The 23,361-nt window shown below is 40.0% G+C and overlaps 2 protein-coding genes and 1 long non-coding RNA gene across 6 annotated transcripts in view; 2 read left to right on the top strand and 1 right to left on the bottom strand.

Moving 5' to 3' along the window:
* LOC139981652 (NFX1-type zinc finger-containing protein 1-like) overlaps positions 1-6,430 on the bottom strand; it is a 28,085-nt gene extending 21,655 nt beyond the window's left edge. The window contains exon 1 of one of the 2 annotated variants that reach the window (XM_071994207.1): positions 6,312-6,430. The gene's annotated coding sequence lies outside the window, so the exon portion shown is untranslated. Of the gene's footprint in view, positions 1-6,096 lie in introns of both variants that reach the window. The other variant, XM_071994206.1, reaches the window with a different exon arrangement.
* The window catches only part of LOC139981654 (uncharacterized), a 41,320-nt gene that overhangs the window by 6,300 nt on the left and 11,659 nt on the right, over positions 1-23,361 (top strand). The window contains exons 2-4 of one of the 3 annotated variants that reach the window (XR_011797905.1): positions 18,622-19,030; positions 20,227-21,016; positions 22,194-22,281. This is a non-coding gene — a long non-coding RNA (uncharacterized lncRNA). Of the gene's footprint in view, positions 1-18,621; positions 19,031-20,226; positions 21,017-21,049; positions 21,313-21,346; positions 22,282-23,361 lie in introns of those variants that run through there. The other 2 variants (XR_011797904.1, XR_011797903.1) reach the window with 2 other exon arrangements.
* On the top strand, positions 8,295-10,980 carry LOC139981653 (uncharacterized). The gene is made up of 2 exons (XM_071994208.1): positions 8,295-9,261; positions 10,843-10,980. Exon 1 carries the CDS (start codon positions 8,392-8,394, stop codon positions 9,232-9,234), a length of 843 nt encoding a protein of 280 aa, XP_071850309.1. The 5' UTR covers positions 8,295-8,391; the 3' UTR covers positions 9,235-9,261; positions 10,843-10,980.

Raw genomic sequence — 23,361 nt, 5'->3', positions numbered from 1 at the left:
GTGAACTTGTCACGCGAGTCACGTTTTCTTGTCACGCGAGTCACAATACATTTTCATCGTTATTTTCATGCGTTACAACATATTTGCGAAGCTGCACAGCAATTGAGGTAGAGGTGTTTTTCAAATTCGGTATGATTATAAAAAGTGATTGGAAAAATTTTAATAAGACATAAGAAATCGAACATTTGTGTGTGCATTCTGATTTTTGCTAATAGTAACTGTCACGAGAGAGTTTTTCGCCACTTTCACCCCCAATACTTGAGGTATAAATATTTTTTCTCTACTGTTGTAAGCATTGAGGCTTACCTTCACTGACCATATGAATGCTTTTCTCCCAGGTAATTTCTTTATTTGTTTAATAATATCAAATAGAGAGGAATTTTAGTAAAAATGTCACGCGAGTCACTACGGAATTGACCTTATATATATATATATATATATATGAATATATATATATATATATATATATATATATATATATATATATGTATATATATATATATATAGATATAGATAGATATAGATATATATATATACAGATATAGATAGATATATATATATATATATATATATATATATAGATATATATATATATATATGTATATATATATATATATATATATATATATATATATACATATATATATATATATATATATATATATATATATATATATATATATATATATATACTATATATAGTATATCATGACGCGTATGTGTGCATGGACGCTTTAAACAATTGTAGAATTGTGCTATGAAACCAACTGTGGCTGGTCTTGAACTCGACCGTATCGTTGGGGAACATGACGCATTTCGGTATTAGCCCCAGGATCTATATGCGAACTGCATGCATTAGACATATGTGCTTCGATGCAACACTGCCATCCAGAGATAAAATGTTATACAACGCGAACTATCATTGCCGGCCGGGGGGGGGGGGACAGGCGCGGCGGAACGGAAAAATTATTGGGGGGGCTAATGTGTGGAGACTATCTAAGCGGAGCGCCACCATCAGTTGGCGCGGAGCGTACAAGAAAATTTTGGGTTATTTCAAACCCCCAGATGGCCGGAAACGGCGCTTCCCGTGTGTTTTATGCTGCGAATACCTAGACCTTAAATATGGGTCTCAAGTCTGCAATTTCTCAGATTGCACGTAAAAGTCTGTATAAACATTGTAATTTGTATATTCGATGGTGTTTTAAGAGAGTAGCTATTATACTCGTAGTGTACTCGCAAAGACGTTTTTGAGTGTAGTAAGGGCAGTGGCGGAGCTAGGGGTATTGGTCGGGGGGTGGGCAAGAATGGTCTGTAGGGGCGCTTTCGACACTATCTAAGCGGAGCGCCACCACAGGTTGGCGCGGAGCGTACAGAAAAATTTTGAGTAAAGATACTCCCTAGATTCACCAGGAAATGACCCTTTCCGGGCCTTGCTAATTTTCAGATAAACGGAGAATAAATAGGTGTCGTCGCCATTTTGTCGGAAAATTACACCAACAGAATATGACAAATGTCAATAGGTATATGAGAGCTCAATAAAATAGTCAATAATAGCGAATAAGTAAAAAGTACAGTGAAAAGCTGAAAAAGGCGCCAGCAGTCCATTAGGCTGTCGGGGGGGGGGGCATCCGCCCCCTGACTGTATATATGGGCGCTCCGCCACTAAGTAAGGGGATGTTGGAGAACTGGCTGAAATGAGGCAAGTCATTGGCCTAAGACGAAGTTGTGTTACGCTTACTGGTACTCACACTCACTGCTTCCACTTTTCACGGGGCGTGGAGACGCGGTTGGGGTGACAATGTGGTCTATAGCAAGGGGACGGGCCGAGGGTCCCCCAGCAATTACTAAAATTATTACACCTATATAGTATACGTGTGCATCGGACAGATCGACAAGTATGCATTGAAAAATGGGCAGATGCACGTTTCGGAGCCTTGGTAAATATTGGGGAGGCTTATCATGCATTTGCCCCCTCAACTTTTTCATTGGGGGGACTGAGCCCCCCCAAGCCCCCCCCCCCCCCGGTTCCGCCGCCACTGGGGGGGGCGCACACATCACTTCTTGAGATTGTTCACACCTGCATGAAAACGCGTGCCTCACAACCCTACGCCCACCCATCTAATCGCTTCCCGATGAGTTACGAAACCAGACCCATCGTATATACAAAAGTCTGCTTGGATTATTTGTCCCCTGATTTTGTTCTGCAGATGCCCATACATTTCCCCAAACTCAATTTCTAAGCCATGAGAACTAAAAAACTTAAGGAGGTTTGGGAGCATCATAGGGTCTGGGTGTTATTTCCGGTGATCTGGGAGGTATATTTGCCAAAAAAAATCTTGTACGCTACGCGCGAACCCATGGTCGCGATCGGCATAGATAGTAGCAGAAAACAGACACGCGTCCCCGCCATTATCCAAGATTGATCTGCGCCCAATAAATTAACTGTCTGAATTTTCGAAATTTCCCTGACCAACATTCCTAAACATTCTTCCCTCTTCTCGTGCAATTTTGACCGGTCTGTAAGAGGTTGAAGGAGGTTTTTCTGTATTGGCTGTCCATAGATGAAATTTTGTGCAACATTATGGGAATGTTTTGAAGTGAATTTATTTCACGAGAAGTGTGAATTTTCAAATTCTGAACGAATAATGGGCTTAAAACCTTGAAAAGTGGGGCTGACGGGTATTGTGGGCCGCGACGTAGAATCAACTACAAAAGCAATGATCCACAGGAGATGCGATGAGGTAGAACATGATGTGTGACTGGTGAAAATCTTCAAAAAGGTCAGGATGGAAAATAAAATATTGGGAAAATTCTTGGTTTACTCAGGCAAAAGTGAACATCTAGTTGGTCATTTTCAAGCCCGAGAAGTGCCATTTCCGGTGATCTGGTGGGTATCAAAACCAGAATGTTTTTTTGTACGCTGCGCGCCAACCGATAGTGGCGCTCCGCTTAGATAGTCATTCGCGCCCCCCGGGTTATAAAATCCTGGATACGCCCCTGCATGAGATTACAAACCTTACCCCATGAATGTTCCTTTGTTGTTAATTCATTCTTGAAATCTTATATAATTGGAATGCTTGAATACCTGTCTGTGTTCCTGGTAGAATTTTATCTATGGGCCTATGTACCTATCGTTGCACAAATATGATGTTCCTCTGTGGAAAATTATTTAAAAATTACAAATCAATTGTTCACATTTTAATGTGCAAAGTTTTCAAAGGTAGCCCATCAGAGCAAAGCATTAGCGAAGCGTCTCCATGCTGAGTACATTTATAAAGTCATGCACGGTAGAATACCTTCATGATAATAAAAGTACTTTGATTCTACATACTGACATGTTCAGTCCATGCTAGCAAATCGATCCTTATAGCAGGGTGATTGCGATTTATGGCAACCACAACTGCTAATTCGAATTGTCATTTGGCAAAAGTGGATGTTTTAGGCAATCTTGTGATAATCTGTGACATTAGCTTCAGCGGTTGATTCTAACAATCAACCTTCTTATTTATTAATTTATTTATATAGGTCCTCAAATTTCGTGACTATATGGATTAATTCAACTCACCTTGTCGCAAACAGCAACAAGTAAATACCTTTATCCAGATTCCCACAATCTTTCTGACTATGACGACAGAATGTTTGAGCATGATTTTCACTGTGATACGCCCTAGCAGTGTGCCAGGCAGATTACGAAATATCTTGGATTGCTTAACTATACAGAAAATCTGAAAACAATCCTCTCAAATACAATGTGTAAGGTTGAAAAAAAGAGGCGGGGTGATAGGGTCCAATTCTTCCCAGGCTGAATGCAAAATCCCTTGACTAAACCATTCCCTTCCCCATTCCTTTGCGCACACCACTGTTTTGTGTTAAATGAAGTTTGTCCTTCAGCACCAGTAAGCTATTCATAAGAAAAGTTTATGATTCGTCACCTTGTTACCTTAATTTCAAATTCATTTTCATCTCACGGTTAAGTAGGAGTGAAAACGTTTGTAAGCGACTGTTCGATTTATCCTATTACACACAATACTTATACAATACATTGTCATTTGACATTCAGGAAATTCAATAATAAATGACACTTGCATGCAAGGGCGGCGATTATGGGGGGACGGGGGGACATGTGGCCCCCAAATACTTTAAGTGGGGGATATAGTATCTTATATCCCCCCAATATTTGGTGGCATAGTTTTTTGTGTGGCTATAAATAGAAAATAATGCGTGAGATTATTTATCCAAATCATATTTGGCGGTGGCTAAAACTATACATCCAACGTATGCTGCAAGAGGTAAATGACTCTTCGTGTTTGTTTCTGTGACCTGTGACCGTACAGCATGTCGTCACTCGTGATTATTATCATAATGTCTGTATATCTCTTGTGTATGAGTGTAAGTTTTATACTATCATATATATATGATCCACATCGATATATATAGGTTCACTGGTTTTCCATTTTGCCTGTTTCCTACAAAATTTCAAACCACAGGCGAGTAGCCAAGGGGGGGGGGGGGCGGGCGAAGGTGGGAGACCGCCCCCTCGAGCATATTATTTGTATTTTTAATGATATCGAAGTTTTATAGTAGCCGTTATAAGAGGTTTAAATATTTGTACAGCAATGAATTAACTGTGTCTGAATTTTTGAAAATTCCCTGACCAACATTCTTCATCATACTTCCCTCTACTCGTGCAATTTTGACCGGTCTGTTATATTGGTTGTCCATAGATGAAATTTTGTGCAACATTAAGGGTATGTTTTGAAGTGAATTTATTATTCAAATACTGACCAAATAATGGTCTTCAAACCTTGAAAAGTGGGGCTGACGGGTATGTGGGCCGTTACGTATAGTATTACCTACAAAAGCAATGATCCACAGGAGATGCGATGACGTCGAACATGATGTGTGACTGGTGACAATCTTGTAAAAGGTTATGGATGATAAAAAACTGTTTGGGAAAACTTAGTTCTCAGGCAAAAGTTTACACCTGGTTGGTCATTTTCAAGCCCGAGAAGTGCTATTTCCGGTGATCTGGGAGGCTATCAAAACCAGAAATTTTCTTGTACACTGCGCGCCAACCAATGGTGGCGCTTCGCTTTGATAGTAATTCGCCCCCACCCCCGGATTAGAAAATCTTGAAGTTGCTACGCGCCTGCACCCAAGCAAATGTCCCCCCCCCCCCAATATTTGAAACAAATCGCCGCCCCTGCTTGCATGTAATATTGATAAGGCTATTCATGATACCATTTAGGTAATATCTTCTCTTACATAAATTTGGAGTTTAGGAAAGAGGGATACAAAATTTGGCTGTAGTCCGTTTGGGAGTGGTCTAACAACATCTCAAAGGGAACCCTATAAGCAAACATTTTTATCGTGGTGGGGCGTTGATGCAAAATGGAGCTATATTTCCATGATTTTAACTTCATCTGTAGGCCTATATACGAATTTGCATTCGTTTGTAACAGAGTCGGTAAGCAACTTGGACGTTTTGGGATTCCCCATTTGCTCCTAGTGGATACGGCACTGTTTAGATAGACGATGTCAAGCAGTACCAAATACATAGCCTAGTATTACGTGTAGGTGTGTATGCGTACCAATACATAGCCTATAGTATTACGTGTAGGTGTGTATGCGTACCAATACATAGCCTATAGTATTACGTGTAGGTGTGTATGCGCAGGTATCTAATATTTCTATATTGACCCAAGTGCAGTTTTTATGGAAGAAACCAATCGAAGTTTTATACTACGCACGGCACTTTGAATAACAGTGTCAAACGCTGATCAATCAAGGTGAACATTTTCAGAGTAAGCTCGTTTGTGCTAACAGTAATGAGGAAAACCTTCTGAGAAAGCAGATCACACTGTTCTATGAGTATCCTATCTAGTAACAGATACGTCATAGTTATATTTAATTCTGTATTGTATATTTTTTGCCGTTCCCGATTCGTCTATGACAATATCTGCTGGAGGGGCACTTGCCCCTACTAACCCCTGGCTACTAATCCCTACTAACCCCTGGCTAATGTGGATGGAATTTGCAATTATCTAATTAACCTCTTTACGCCTCATGCTCGATCTGAAGAAAAGAGACACTCACCAGCTCGGATGGTCAGCCCTTTGGTGGGTGAAAGACAGCAGAACTTACTTTACTATGGCGTCCAATTTAACAACAAGCAACATACATAGAAATAGAATCCAATTGAGATCGACAATATCTTCAAAACTTTAGTCTTTCACTGGCCCTATCAAAATAGGAAAGTAACTGGAATATACGAAAAGTAAATGATCTTGTAAAATAATAATAATCAGTACCCACTGTTTCAACTATTCGCAATAATTCCATTATAACTTGTAAGCTAATGTCCATTCCAGCCCATAGACAAAGATGTGTCATTATGCGCAATAGAACATTTGTTACGGAATCCCATAACTTCAAATGCGCTTTCGACAAAACGTTTGTATCGACCTTGCAATGGCTTATTCTTATTTAACACGGTATGATACCACGATGACCCGTAGCGAACACCGTACTGGAAAATACCGCGTGTTGCAATAGGGACACTTGGCAATCTATATCGGTTTGCGATTGCGCAATTGTTTACATACGGTAATTTTGTTGGTGTCGAAATGAGAATATGTCACAGATCACAGCTGCTACGTTGCATATTGTTTGGCGGTGTACGGCGTTATACTTATTGGTTTAGATGATAATGATAGTCATGCAGCGGATGCATGTGTGTGTGTGTGTCCGTGAGAGTTTGAATACCTGTACTTGTGTTATATGGGCTTGGGCGAGACAGGTTGGAAACACTGCTTTGACCGTTGTGTTTCAGTCTAAGGTGATTACTATGTATCTGTATTGCGTGTTGGAGGCCTGTCTTTTTTGACTGGCAGCTCAAGTCGTACGAATCTAATTCCGTTTCCAACGTTGGGCAATTTTGAGTAATATTTGTGGGTCCAGTTTGTTCTAATATGTCAGCCATATTCTTCAAATTTATTGGAAAGTTCTTCGTCATTTATGTATGCTGGGACGTTGAAGATATGTTTTGTAACACCATGGCATCACATAGTTCATATCCAAATTGTTATTCCCATTTCTTGCAGCTTGTCTGCAATTGCTCCGTTCATCAAAGTAATAATCCATTGACCCCCGATTTTACACAACCCAGTATGTTAATATGCCCTCCGACATCTTCCGAAATTGCATTTATTACATCTTGAGCGATAAATTCATAGTCCAATATTTTCACACTGTTCTTTCCTCTCTCAGTTTGCGACATATATAGCCTAGGGGCTGGCTAGATTTCAAGTTGTCATTTTCTCCTTTTAAACAGGTCTGGCGCAACTCATTCCAACGTAACAAAGTGTTTGCCTGTTTCGCAAGACACGGCACCTCAGGTTGACAAAAGTGGTAAACCTCTAAAATAGGAAATTTGTATCGGCTGATTCGACTTAATAGTTTACAATTCACTTGAGAGAAACTAACTTTGACAATATCTTGACAAAGAGAACGGTTACTCGTCCCAGGAAAGGAGCAATTATGGTGAGAATGTAGCGACCTACTTTGGAATTTCAGTCATTGTCGGTTTTTACTAAATATCTCATTAGTCATTACTCTCGGGCAAATGGACATAAGCGATTAACCCATGACCCCGGGTTGTGTGACTCAACCGTTAGGAACGAGTCTTTGGCCAAAAAGAGGAGTTCTTCCCACGATATCATTCTCACATCGAATGCACACTCAACAACAAGTGTTTTTCATTTATTGCATCTACGATCATTTTATATTGGATGTTCCGCTGTTAATTCATATTAATTAGTCTGGGATATACCATTAATGTATCAGTACGCGCATATTGAAACACGGAATTCTTCTTTGATTTCATTCTGAGGATCACGACTTTCACGATTTATTATTTAACGACGTATCGATTGGATTAGTAGTTACAAGAGTATTTGGGAGTTAACTGACTAATGTTTCGCTTTCCTTATTTTGTTCGAGGAACATTAACTATATAATACCATTATTATTTGTGTACGGATAGATATTTATGATATATTCTATGTGGAAGATATTATCGCTGTTCTGCGCCAGGCCCCAGCGACACCTTTCGTATAAAAATTGGGACCGGTTAGAGAGAACAGTGTAGAGAACTTCATCCTGGCTGTGAAGAAAAAAAGGTGAGTTTATATGTATTAAACCCGCCAAAGTGGTGACCCCGACGTGATCAGCCAGCATAAAAACTCTCTTTGCATTCACTTTTTGAGCCTAACTGTATTTCATTCTCTTTTCGCATTTCGTTAGTTAGGGAAATTTGTCAATATCATATGGTGCTCAATTATCGTATTATCGCTAAGTATTATATTCCTACTATTGTGCGCGTTATTCACAATGGATAATGGTAACACCACGCCCAGACCTGAAGTTCCTATGGCGTCAGTCAGTCTGAAGCTACCACCGTTCTGGTCTCATGACCCTGCGCTCTGGTTTTGCCAAGTTGAAGCGCAGTTCACGACCCGTGGGATTAAGACACAACAAACAAAATACGCTTATGTGATTCCTTCCCTTCAATCGGAGATAGCGGCAGAAGTTCGTGACCTTCTGTTAAAGCCTCCCGAAAAAGACCCGTACGAGGTGATTAAGAGGGAATTAATAAGGCGTACGTCAGAGTCGGAGCAAAAACGTCTCCATCAACTGTTAACGGCCGAGGAACTGGGAGACCGCAAACCTTCCCAATTGCTCCGAAGAATGCGACAGCTTCTGGGGGATCGGACCCTGGAAGTTAGTATCCTCCGTCAGCTTTTCCTGCAGCGTTTACCAGTAAACGCCCAATTAATCTTGGCTTCGACAAGTGCCACGGTTGGACTCGACCAGTTGGCGGCTATAGCGGACAAAATTTTGGAGGTCAACCCAAATACATCGCCAATTTCTGCAATCGAACCAGCGCCACCACATTCCGCACCCACTGAGATTCAACAATTGCGTGGGCTGATCTCAGAACTCACCGCTCAAGTTGCCGCGCTGAAAACGGAAGTAAGACAGCGTAGTAGGAGCCGCGGTCGAGTATTGCGCAACACTTCTACTAATCGACAACATGTAGGAAACGCGACAAGCGACTCGCCAGGCATGTGCTGGTATCATCAGAAATACGGCACTGCTGCGCAAAACTGCAGAGCACCATGCAATTTTTCTAGCGTAGCTAATAATTCGGAAAACGCTCAGGCCAACGCATAGTGGCGGCAAACGTTGGCCAGGACCCAGGTCGCCTGTTTTACGCGCGAGATCGAATCAATAACACGCGTTTTCTCATCGATACCGGGGCGGCAGTCAGTGTTATACCCCCAACGCACACTGACTTACGTAATCACGGTAAGGGACCATCGTTAAACGCCATAAACGGTACGCCTATCGCAACATTTGGCTACAGATCCTTCACCCTAGAAATCGGGCTCAGACGGCGTTTTCAGTGGATATTTGTCATTGCAGATGTACGTAAAGCTATCCTGGGGTGTGATTTCTTGAGACATTTTTCTCTACTGGTAGATGTAAAGGGAAATCGCCTGATCGACGCCCTTACTCACCTCACAATAACCGGGACAACAACTACAGAGAGAACCCTTTCTCCCACTTTCGCCACGTCAAACGCCAACGCCATCTTTGAAAAACCTCTTAGCGAGTTTCCATCCATCGCAAGTCCGAATTTCAACGAACGACCTGTAAAACACAATATTACTCATCATATAACAACCACTGGCCCATCGGTTACATCGCGAACTAGACGTATGGCACCAGACAGACTTAAAATAGCACGACATGAATTCGACCACATGTTACAACTGGGAATTATCAGACCCTCTGATAGTAATTGGGCGTCACCGCTACATATGGTCCCGAAAGCGTCTGGAGATTGGAGACCATGTGGAGATTATAGGGCCTTAAATAATATTACCGTACCCGACCTGTACCCGATCCCGCATATCCATGATTTTTCAGCGTCACTTCATGGTGCCAAAATATTCTCGAAGATCGACTTAGTCCGAGCGTACCATCAAATCCCAGTGGAGGAGTCTGATATCTGTAAGACAGCCGTCACAACGCCTTTCGGTCTGTACGAATTCACCCGCATGCCTTTTGGTCTCCGCAATGCAGCCCAAACCTTCCAGAGGTTTATCGACGAGGTAACACGAGGCTTACCATTCTGCTATGTCTACATCGATGACATACTTATCGCTAGCGAATCACTTGACCAGCATAAGCAACATATGAGGCAACTTTTAAGAAGATTGCACGACTACGGAGTAGTAATTAACCCCGCTAAATGCCAATATGGTGCGACATCGTTGGATTTCCTTGGGCACAGAGTCGACGCCGGGGGAATTCGTCCTTTACCCGAGAAGGTTAAAGCCATCCACGACTTTCCAGCACCAACTACCGTACGCGAACTTCGAGAGTACCTTGGTCTTCTCAATTTCTACCGTCGGTTCATTCCACGATGTTCCGAATTGTTACAACCATTGACTGACCTGTTGTCTGGAAAGAAACCAAAGACTGCTCCTGTAGTGTTGAATGATTCGGCGTCTCAGGCGTTTCGTAACAGTAAAACCGAGCTTGCCAATGCTACACTGTTGGTTCACCCTGACCATACCAAACCTCTTTCGCTCGTAGTCGACGCTTCAGATACCGGTGTAGGCGGTGCACTGCAACAGTACCAGAATGGTTGTTGGCACGCTATTGCATTCTTTTCCAAGAAACTTAGCGCTACCGAAAAACGTTACAGTACCTTCCGTCGTGAGCTATTTGCAATATATTTGTCTATACGATATTTTAGACACTCATTGGAAGGCCGCGCATTCTACATAATGACGGATCATAAACCGCTTACTTACGCACTGAAGTCTAGTTCAGATCGCTATTCGCCACGCGAAATCCGCCATTTAGATTTCGTTTCGCAATTTACGAGTGATATTCGCCACATCAGCGGTAAGAATAACGTCGTAGCTGATGCTCTTTCGCGAGCAGATATTAGCGGACTTGACATGTCAGCGAGTGACACTCCTGTCGACCTTGAGCAGATAGCGACTGAACAGAAGAACGACAGTGAACTTTTGCGACTACAATCCTCTTCGCCAGAAAGATTCAAAGAAGTTCCACTCCCATCTTCCGCCGGTACTCTAATTTGCGACACTTCTAAGGGACATCCTCGACCATTCGTACCGGAGAAGTTTCGACGACTGATATTTGACAAGCTTCATTCTATGTCACACCCGGGAATTCGCGCTACGCAACGTTTAATCACAGACCGTTTTGTCTGGACCGGCATCAACACGGATGTCAGGCACTGGGCAAAAACATGTCTGCAATGTCAGCGTTCAAAAGTTCATCGTCACACTATCGCGCCACTCGGAACATTCGCCAATCCGGATGCGCGCTTTGATCACGTACATATTGATCTAGTCGGTCCACTTCCTCCTTCGAACGGCTTTACATATCTGTTGACCATCATTGATAGGTTCACAAGATGGCCGGAAGCTATATGTTTATCTAATATAACAGCGGAGACAGTCGCCAAAGCTTTCGTTTCGCGATGGATCGCTATATTCGGAACCCCATCGATAGTTACAACTGACAGAGGCGGCCAGTTCGAATCCGACCTCTTCAAACAGCTGACTGCACTACTTGGCAGTACTCGCGTACGCACTACTGCCTATCATCCGATTGCGAATGGCCTCGTGGAGCGTTTCCATCGCCAATTGAAAGACGCACTCAAAGCTTCTGACGACCCAACACGATGGTCCGAAGTTTTGCCACTGAGCCTCTTGAGCATCAGAACCACGTTGAAGCCCGACATCGGTTGTACAGCCGCTGAGATGGTTTTCGGTTCCACGCTCCGACTTCCCTGTGACATGATTACAACCACGTCTGACGACGCTCTAGCTGACCCTGCCAAGTATGTAGACCGCATCAGGAAACATATGTCCAACCTTCAACCGGCTACGTCGAGGCCGGCTGTACGTAAGGCCCAAATGCATCCTGATCTAAATACATGCACGCATGTTTGGGTACGAGACGACCGCGTGAAACGACCGCTGCAGCCTCCGTATCGAGGTCCTTACCGAGTCCTCAAACGAAATGGTAAGTCATATGTCTTGGATTTACACGATCGACATGACTCAGTGTCCATTGATAGGCTCAAAGTGGCTTACCTAGAGGAACCTGCGGACTCTATGCAAGCAAACGACACACCTGCCGATGCATCGACGTCATCAGAATCAGCTGCATCAACGCATACGTCAACCGCCGCTTCGCAGTCCAGTGCAAGCCTACCGCGCGCAGTAACACGTTCAGGTAGACACGTACATTGGCCTGCCCGTTATCGCTAGCTTGTTGTACGAAAATGATACATTTCAGTATTATTTTACATTCGCCTTCTTTCTGTTTATCGATCACTCGCTATTTTATTTCGTGATCTAGGAGGGGGCTATGTAGCGACCTACTTTGGAATTTCAGTCATTGTCGGTTTTTACTAAATATCTCATTAGTCATTACTCTCGGGCAAATGGACATAAGCGATTAACCCATGACCCCGGGTTGTGTGACTCAACCGTTAGGAACGAGTCTTTGGCCAAAAAGAGGAGTTCTTCCCACGATATCATTCTCACATCGAATGCACACTCAACAACAAGTGTTTTTCATTTATTGCATCTACGATCATTTTATATTGGATGTTCCGCTGTTAATTCATATTAATTAGTCTGGGATATACCATTAATGTATCAGTACGCGCATATTGAAACACGGAATTCTTCTTTGATTTCATTCTGAGGATCACGACTTTCACGATTTATTATTTAACGACGTATCGATTGGATTAGTAGTTACAAGAGTATTTGGGAGTTAACTGACTAATGTTTCGCTTTCCTTATTTTGTTCGAGGAACATTAACTATATAATACCATTATTATTTGTGTACGGATAGATATTTATGATATATTCTATGTGGAAGATATTATCGCTGTTCTGCGCCAGGCCCCAGCGACACCTTTCGTATAATAATTGGGACCGGTTAGAGAGAACAGTGTAGAGAACTTCATCCTGGCTGTGAAGAAAAAAAGGTGAGTTTATATGTATTAAACCCGCCAAAAGAATACGCTCTCAGTGTCGCACCATCTCAGCCAGAATATTTAGATCATATTCACTTATTTACATATTTATTTGGCCTCCAGCCAACAGGTAATAGCTACTGGTATACCACACGAGAAATAGATGACGTTATCACTGCAATTGCTTATAGCCGATGCCTAATAGCTATTTATTGACCATAGAAATGGCTACCCTAGTGTATTTCATTATACAAATTTACAAAGTATCACCGAAATCCGCGTCTAAGTCGTCCATATAGACGCAATCTAAACATAATAATGCTCACTCGAGCCTCCTTGGGCTTGAAGGTATAAGGTGCGACGCGACGGGGGCAATTACACCAAACAAGTAGCTTCAAGACATCATCAACACGGAATACAACATACCGCTTGTATATAAGATAGGTTATAGCTTTCGGTATACCCATGGAGCTATAAACAGATAGCTCCATGGTATACCACACGAGCAATAGATAATAATCGGTAATAGCTATTTATTGACCATGGAAATGGAGGTATACGAGGGGGAGGTGTACGAGGGGTGGGGAGGTGTACGAGGGGGAGGTGTACGAGGGGTGGGGAGGTGTACGAGGGTGGGGAGGTGTACGAGGGGGAGGTGTGCATCACAATTCTGCTCAATACATCTGTGTACACTTACTCACATCTTTCGGTTATGCATTTGTCCCAAATATTACACGCTTTTTCGTTTTGTATTCATAAGGTGGTAAAAATGAGTTCTGAAGAGGAGCAAAAACAGCCAGAATGAAGAGAAAGATGTGTGTGATTTAATCTGTTTAACTAAGTATATCATTGTCGTGAAACAAGAAGAACAAGTACAAAAAGAATGAAAGTAATCTTCAATTGAAACGCTGTTAGTCAAATCAATGATAACCAACTCAATATTCTTGGTAACAATTACCAGGTTAGAAGACTAAGATTTGTGCATGTTCCATAAGTGAGAGGACATAAAGGATATATGTGATACATTTTACAAGGGGCAATTGCATAATGTAGTAAGAGTTACATGTTTCAGATTTAAAAAAAATGAAGTTTAAAACAAATCTGGGAGTGCCAATTTTAATCAAAGGCACATATATATCTAAACCTGGCATTCGATGATAAACAATCTCAACACCATGATCATCCCGCATGGTCATGATCATGTAACGATGTCACCAATGGTCAACAGGACCAGGTGGTGGTAATTAGTCAAGAATTCTGAACATATGGCTAGTTTGAATGTCAATTTAACTTTTAACAAATAAAACAAGTAAATTTTGTTTAATTTTTTGAAAGGAGTACATCAATTTGATGGTGCTTGCAGGCTACCTATCACCAATGTAAAAGATGACTTGGTTTCCCTGGAGTTGGCTTAAATCAAATGCATAATGGGGATTCAATGCATGGACCAGGAAGCTTAAGAGATAAAAAGCTTTGTAAGACCCATTGTTACGACAATACCTTACTGGTGATGAATGGAAATTGAATATTATCATCAAATTAAAACAAAAGTTAACAAAAAAAAAACTTTTTTCTTCAAAGGAATGAAAAGAAGAATAAAAATGAACGGCTAATAAATAACAAGAAAGAACAAAACAAAGAATGAATACAACTGACTACAAGTGATCATCTCCATGCAATGTCCTGCCTCAATAGCTGACTTTTCACATATAAACACAAATGTCATCAGAAATACAGACATTTGTGGGCTCTCTTCATTCAAACTAAAAATGCTGTTTCAGTAACCTATCATTGCTGCTGCACAATATTGTAATGGGAATCATTCCCAATCCCTGAAGAACTACAGAGTTTCCTTATGCCTATATTTACCTTAAGCCTTTTCCACTGATATTGAAGTGTCTGCTTTTATTAATTGATATTTCTTGAAGTTAGAAGCATCTTTGTTTTTATTGGAAGGTTGAGAATTCCCTCTCGGAATGACTTGATGTTGCTTCTTATAAGATAGTCTCAACTGTTACAATCCCTGTTGTTTTTGGTTCCTTGCTTTAGCAAAAGGAACCTATGCAGTCAGGTTGGCGTGTGTGTGTGTGTATGTATGTATGTATGTATGTATGTATGTGTGTGTGTGTGTGTGTGTGTGTGTGTCTGTGACACTTGCTTGGGTACGCTCTATCTCAATAAGGGAATGTTGGATTGAGGCCAAACTTGGACTATAGATCCGCCATATGGAGAAGGTGTGCCCTATTGTTTTTGGTGCCCACAAAGGTCACCAAAGGTCAGTTATGGTCCAAAAACCGAAAATATTAAAACTGCAATAACTCCCACTGCCAATGTGCGACAAGATTGATATTTTGGGACAAGTTGTGAACTGGTTAGGGGAGCATTTTCAAACATAACGGTCATGTGATCCGAGGTCACCAAAGGTCAATTAATGATAAAAAACTAGTATTTTTGCGATAACTTGAGAACGAAATGTCTGTTAGGGTTGGGAGTTGCCTCAATGTGATCCAATTGTCGACCCGCATCTGGGTGACCCTTGACCTCAATTTGACCTCTGGTGACCTTTTCGTGTTTTTGGGATTTTTACAGTTTCGATGCTATTTTCAGATGTCAAAGGTACCTTCTGATCATAAATGTCAATAGGTTGACCCCGTGTGACCTTTATGTGCGAAGTTATATGGGGTCAAAGTTTTTCGGTCGGAGTTAAGATGGTTGTACAGACTTTTCGTTTTGTTTTTTGGAATCAGGAGATTAAACTACATCTGAAACCAAGGTCAAAAGGTCAAAGGTCACATTAGAAAAAATGTGCTTATTTTGGGAGGAAACGAGCAAAAAAGAAAATGTTTGGTTTTGATGCTAGATTTGGATATCAAAGGTACCTTCCGATCAAAAATGTCAATTGGTTGACACCCGTGTGACCTTCGTGTGCGAAGTTATACGAGGTCAAAGTTAATTTTCAGACATTTAATGCAACAACTCCCAGTTCCAAGGTGTGACATGGTTGATATTTTTGGACAAGTTGCAAATGGTATAGGGGAATATTTTCAAACTTACCGGTCATGTGATCCTAGGTCACCAAAGGTCAATTAATGTCAAAAAACTAGTATTTTGGGGTTAGAAAATGGGCAAAGAAAAAAATGTTTGAATTTTTATAGTTTGATGCTCTAATTTAGGTCTCATCAATCAAAAATGTCAATAAGTTGACCCAAGGTGACCTTTGTATGTTAAGTTATATGAGGTCAAAGTTAATTTTCAGACATTTAGTGTAATAACTCCCATTGCCAAGGTGTTACACAGTTGATATTTTGAGACAAGTTGCAAATGGTATAGGGGAATATTTTCAAACTTAACGGTCATGTGATCCGAGGTCACCAAAGGTCAATTAATGATAAAAAGTAGTATTTTTGTGATAACTTGAGAACAAATTGTCCATTAGAGTTGGGAGTTACTTCAATGAAATCCAATTGTCCACCCGCATCTGGGTGACCCTTGACCTCAATTTGACCTCTGGTGACCTTTTCGTGTTTTGTGGGTTTTTTACAGTTTCGATGCTATTTTCAGATGTCAAAGGTACCTTCTGATCATAAATGTCAATAGGTTGACCCCTGTGTGACCTTCGTGTGCGAAGTTATATGAGGTCAAAGTTAATTTTCAGACATTTAATGCAATAACTCCCTGTTCCAAGGTGTGACAAGGTTGATATTTTTGGAGTAGTTGCAAATGGTATAGGGGAATATTTTCAAACTTAACGGTCATGTGATACAAGGTCACCAAAGGTCAATTAATGATAAAATACTAGTATTTTTGCGATAACTTGAGAACAAATTGTCCGTTACGGTTGGGAGTTGTTTCAATGAAGTCCAATTGTCGACCCGCATCTGGGTGACCCTTGACCTCACTTTGACCTCTGGTGACCTTATTAGTGTTTTGTGGATTTTTACAGTTTCGATGCTATTTTCAGATGTTAAAGGTACCTTCTGATCATAAATGTCAATGGGTTGAACCCCGTGTGACCTTTATGTGCGAAGTTATATGAGGTCAAAGTTTTTCGGTCAGAGTTAGGATGGTTGTACAGACTTTTCGTTTTGTTTTTTGGAATCAGGAGATTAAACTACATCTGAAACCAAGGTCAAAAGGTCAAAGGTCACATTAGAAAAAATGTGCTTATTTTGGGAGGAAACGAGCAAAAAAGAAAATGTTTGGTTTTGATGCTAGATTTGGATATCAAAGGTACCTTCCGATCAAAAATGTCAATTGGTTGACACCCGTGTGACCTTCGTGTGCGAAGTTATACGAGGTCAAAGTTAATTTTCAGACATTTAATGCAACAACTCCCAGGTCCAAGGTGTGACATGATTGATATTTCTGGACAAGTTGCAAATGGTATAGGGGAATATTTTCAAACTTACCGGTCATGTGATCCGAGGTCACCAAAGGTCAATTAATGTCAAAAAACTAGTATTTTGGGGTTAGAAAATGGGCAAAGAAAAAAATGTTTGAATTTTTATAGTTTGATGCTCTAATTTAGGTCTCATCAATCAAAAATGTCAATAAGTTGACCCAAGGTGACCTTTGTATGTTAAGTTATATGAGGTCAAAGTTAATTTTCAGACATTTAGTGTAATAACTCCCAGTGCCAAGGTGTTACACAGTTGATATTTTGAGACAAGTTGCAAATGGTATAGGGGAATATTTTCAAACTTAACGGTCATGTGATCCGAGGTCACCAAAGGTCAATTAATGATAGAAAACTAGTATTTTTTGCGATAACTTGAGAACAAATTGTCCGTTAGGGTTGGGAGTTGCTTCAATGTAATCCAATTGTCGACCCCCATCTGGGTGACCCTTGACCTCAATTTGACCTCTGGTGACCTTTTCCTGTTTTGTGGATTTTTTACAGTTTCGATGCTATTTTCAGATGTTAAAGGTACCTTCTGATCATAAATGTCAATGGGTTGACCCCTGTGTGACCTTCGTGTGCGAAGTTATATGAGGTCAAAGTTAATTTTCAGACATTTAATGCAATAACTCCCAGTTCCAAGGTGTGACAAGGTTGATATTTTTGGAGTAGTTGCAAATGGTATAGGGGATTATTTTCAAACTTAACGGTCATGTGATACAAGGTCACCAAAGGTCAATTAATGATAAAAAGTAGTATTTTTGCGACAACTTGAGAACAAATTGTCGGTTAGGGTTGGAAGTTGTTTCAATGTAATCCAATTGTCAACACGCATCTGGCTGACCCTTGACCTCAATTTGACCTCTGGTGACCTTATCGTGTTTTGTGGATTTTTACAGTTTCGATGCTATTTTCAGATGTTAAAGGTACCTTCTGATCATAAATGTCAATAGGTTGACCCCTGTGTGACCTTTGTGTGCGAAGTTATATGAGGTCAAAGTTAATTTTCAGACATTTAATGCAATAACACCCAGTTCCAAGGTGTGACAAGGTTGATATTTTTGGAGTAGTTGCAAATGGTATAGGAGAATATTTTCAAATTTAACGGTCATGTGATACAAGGTCACCAAAGGTCAATTAATGATAAAAAACTAGTATTTTTGCGACAACTTGAGAACAAATTGTCGGTTAGGGTTGGGAGTTGTTTCAATGTAATCCAATTGTCGACACGCATCTGGCTGACCCTTGACCTCAATTTGACCTCTGGTGACCTTATCGTGTTTTGTGGATTTTTACAGTTTCGATGCTATTTTCAGATGTTAAAGGTACCTTCTGATCATAAATGTCAATGGGTTGACCCCCATTTGACCTTCGTGTGCAAAGTTATTTGAGGTCAAAGTTAATTTTCAGACATTTAATGCAATAACTCCCAGTGCCAAGGTGTGACAAGGTTGATTTTTTTGGAGTAGTTGCAAATGGTATAGGGGATTATTTTCAAACTTAACGGTCATGTGATACAAGGTCACCAAAGGTCAATTAATGATAAAAAGTAGTATTTTTGCGACAACTTGAGAACAAATTGTCGGTTAGGGTTGGAAGTTTTTTCAATGTAATCCAATTGTCCACACGCATCTGGCTGACCCTTGACCTCAATTTGACCTCTGGTGACCTTATCGTGTTTTGTGGATTTTTACAGTTTCGATGCTATTTTCAGATGTTAAAGGTACCTTCTGATCATAAATGTCAATAGGTTGACCCCTGTGTGACCTTTGTGTGCGAAGTTATATGAGGTCAAAGTTAATTTTCAGACATTTAATGCAATAACACCCAGTTCCAAGGTGTGACAAGGTTGATATTTTTGGAGTAGTTGCAAATGGTATAGGAGAATATTTTCAAATTTAACGGTCATGTGATACAAGGTCACCAAAGGTCAATTAATGATAAAAAACTAGTATTTTTGTGACAACTTGAGAACAAATTGTCGGTTAGGGTTGGGAGTTGTTTCAATGTAATCCAATTGTCGACACGCATCTGGCTGACCCTTGACCTCAATTTGACCTCTGGTGACCTTATCGTGTTTTGTGGATTTTTACAGTTTCGATGCTATTTTCAGATGTTAAAGGTACCTTCTGATCATAAATGTCAATGGGTTGACCCCCATTTGACCTTCGTGTGCAAAGTTATTTGAGGTCAAAGTTAATTTTCAGACATTTAATGCAATAACTCCCAGTGCCAAGGTGTGACAAGGTTGATTTTTTTGGACAAGTTGCAAATGGTATAGGGGAATATTTTCAAACTTAACGGTTATGTGATACAAGGTCACCAAAGGTCAATTAATGATAAAAAACTAGTATTTTTGCGATAACTTGAGAACAAATTGTCCATTAGAGTTGGGAGTTACTTCAATGAAATCCAATTGTCCACCCGCATCTGGGTGACCCTTGACCTCAATTTGACCTCTGGTGACCTTTTCGTGTTTTGTGAATTTTTTACAGTTTCGATGCTATTTTCAGATGTTAAAGGTAACTTCTGATCATAAATGTCAATAGGTTGACCCCCATTTGACCTTCGTGTGCGAAGTTATATGAGGTCAAAGTTAATTTTCAGACATTTAATGCAATAACTCCCTGTTCCAAGGTGTGACAAGGTTGATATTTTTGGAGTAGTTGCAAATGGTATAGGGGAATATTTTCAAACATAACGGTCATGTGATACAAGGTCACCAAGGTCAATTAATGATAAAAAACTAGTATTTTTGCGACAACTTGAGAACAAATTGTCCATTAGGGTTGGGAGTTGCTTCAATGTAATCCAATTGTCGACTCGCATCTGGGTGACCCTACTTCTCTAATCAGGTTAAAATTGCAATATTTTCAGAGGTTAGATATGTAAAAGTTGTCCAATTGATACATTTTGACACCCTCAAGAATCTATGTTGCCTCCAGGTTACCCCCGTCCCCCCTCCCCGATCCCGGTTTACTTAGTCTGGTGTCACCAATGGTGTGATACTCCATGCTTTATCCAAACCTTACCTCAGCTTTTGGACAATTTGCCAACTTTTGTCATTGTGAGGTAAATAGATATTTACACACCCAATAATCTATGTTATCTCTCCCCCTCCCTGCTTACTTAGGCTGATACCACCACTGGTGAGATACTTCATGCTTTATCCAAACATTGAGCTTAGCTTTTGCACAATTTGCTAACTTTTGTCATGGAGAGGTCAAGCAGCAGTCTTCACTTCAGATTATTGTCAGCAGTGATGACTGATAGAATGCATGCATGAGCGTAATGGTACAGAGGATATTTCTCCATCTTGACACGGAGTTCAGAATCAGATAATTAACAGCATTTCAGGCCTGCAGCATTCAAAACCATTCTTTCACTCTATCTGGATCGATCGAAACATATTGCAATCAGCTTTGATGACTTACAGCGACTTTGCTTTATAGTTTGAAGAAGATTTGTATTGCAACACTACTATTACTAGAAGACAGTCTTGGCTACAGTATTAAAGGTATCTAACTTTTAATTATTTTCAAATAAGTACGTACTTTATTTTCTTTGGTAATGTAATACTGGATACTCATTGTAAATAGATAGTAAGTACAGACTAATTTTGTGATTGCTAGTGTGGAGCTTGGGAAAGCTGCCCCCCCCCCCCTATTTAATTTTTGTAGTTATATGTAATTTTGTTTACCTATCCGAAATGGAAGAACCCAGCAGGAAGGAGGCCAACACTTGTGACTTGCTAAAACACATGTTAGACTGATTTCTTAATCAAGGATTCTTTCTTCCTCTTTTACTTAATAGGTGAGTTGTTTGCATATTATTTGTATGACACTAGTTAGGTAAGATACCCTAGATACCATTGTAATTCTTATGTATAATCAAAATGGTCAGATTTTACCAGAAATCTCAGTATTTCTATGACTAGTTATTGCCATACCCTAAGGACCTTTAACCTGTACAGTGTTATTATATAGGCAGTGTAGAGCTAGCACATATATGCTACTCCAGGAGGCAAGCTGTGGTCCACCACAGGGAGCATATGAGGTGTATTGTCTGTACCTCCATGTCATTGGCATATGTCATTAAGTTAGACTGATCCATTATTCAAGGGTTATGTATCTGTTCACACATGTGATTGGTTATTTAAAAGTAATTTACATGTTTCCATGGTACCAAGTGAGATGATGGTACTTTCTATTTTGAGCACGAAACAGGGGAAAGGATAATATGTCTCTGATTCATGTGTTTAATGCATTGGGTATATATATAAAAGTTAGTTAAGTTTACAGTGTGCTCAACAGGTATTTGAGGGTTAGTGGAAATGGAAAGGAGGAAGGTGATGGAAGTAAAGGTTAATTCAGAGTTGCATATCTGCAGGTGTGTGTGTGAGTTTGTGTGTGTGTGTGAGGGTTTAAATAGTATTTGTTATTGTGACAATGAGATGATGGTTAAGATGAGGAAGCATAGTTAGAGGAAATGAGGGTTATGATAGAAAGTGTAAAGAGTTTGCTGAAAGATCTGTTAATGGGAAGGTAGTAAAGATGATTATTATCAGAAATCGAATGAGATAGGATTGTAAAGATGTATCATTGAAGATGATATGAGTAATAAACACTTGTGACTTGCTAAAACACATGTTGGACTGATTTCTTAATCAAGGATTCTTTCTTCCTCTTTTATAGTTTATAGCTAATGACAGCAAAAGAGGGTTACACTAGGATCAGTTTCTTGCTTGCAGACTCTCACCATTCCCACCAAAAATAAATACAAGTATGTATAGGCTAGTACTAGTATAGCATGTCACATTGTGTAACATTTTGTAAGATTTTACTGTTTATAATTTAAACAATGAGCAGTTTGCTAGGTTACCATAGGTATAGACTATAGTAGCACTACTATTCATTTAAAAGTAATGGCTAGTAGTACTGAGTACTGTATAGGCTACTGTACTATATTATTACTGTCTCCACAGTCACGCTGTGGTCTACATATATGAAGCCTATGAAACTTTAAAAAACTGGCTCTATGGTACTTTAAAAAAACAGCTATTGGTTAAATATACTTACGTATAAACGAGTATGATCAGTTAACGTATGCATGTACACCTTGACCCTTCAATCTAACCCCCATCTCACCAAAGAAAAAGGTGATCTACTTTCTTCAGTTTATTACAAATTTATTAGTATTGCTAGGCTAGTTGTACTTGTCCAAGTTGTTGTAGCCTCTTTATATCGATCAAAGTAGTATTAACAACCTACACCTGGCCTTTGTTGTATCTTAAATTTGTAAGGTACTGTATATCCCACCTAATATGTTACTTTCACATTTGATCATTGCTTTACTTCAATTTTTGAAAACATGTAAATCTATATAATTATACTTGATCAGTACCACTGTCAGACTTTCAGTTCAGCCAAACATTTCAGAAAAGTCCTTTACAAATTTTGTTGTAGTTGATTGAGGACCAAAATTTAATGGGGAATCCAACCATAGTAAAAAAATAGTAATAGAAATGTTAATTTTGGGGTAAACAACCAGCAATGTTGGGTATAGAAACATATTGAATACGTTTTCAGGATTAGGCCTAGAACTAGGAGAATTCATATTCAGGGAAGGAAATGTATTTATTAATAGCCTTGGCCTTTTGTTTTGTTATTTGACTAATGTTAGCAGCCAGGTGGATGAGAAATCAAATGACCTTGGAAAAGCCATAGTACTTTACTAGGTTTGTAAAATTCAAGTTCACTTCATTGAATCTAGGCTTAGCCTATGTCTTACTCTTGTTAGTCTTAAGAAGGTTTTAGTTGTGCTCCGCCCCTGGTACTTTCCTCTCATCAATTTCCGCACGTA

Source organism: Apostichopus japonicus, chromosome 15 (assembly GCF_037975245.1).
Source record: "Apostichopus japonicus isolate 1M-3 chromosome 15, ASM3797524v1, whole genome shotgun sequence".
NCBI lineage: Eukaryota > Metazoa > Echinodermata > Holothuroidea > Aspidochirotida > Stichopodidae > Apostichopus > Apostichopus japonicus.
This window is presented reverse-complemented; position numbering and strand designations above follow the sequence as displayed.

What these genes read in the sequence shown, in the direction of transcription:
- LOC139981653 (XM_071994208.1), top strand. Translation starts at nt 8,392, where the DNA reads ATGGATAATGGTAACACCACGCCCAGACCTGAAGTTCCTATGGCGTCA.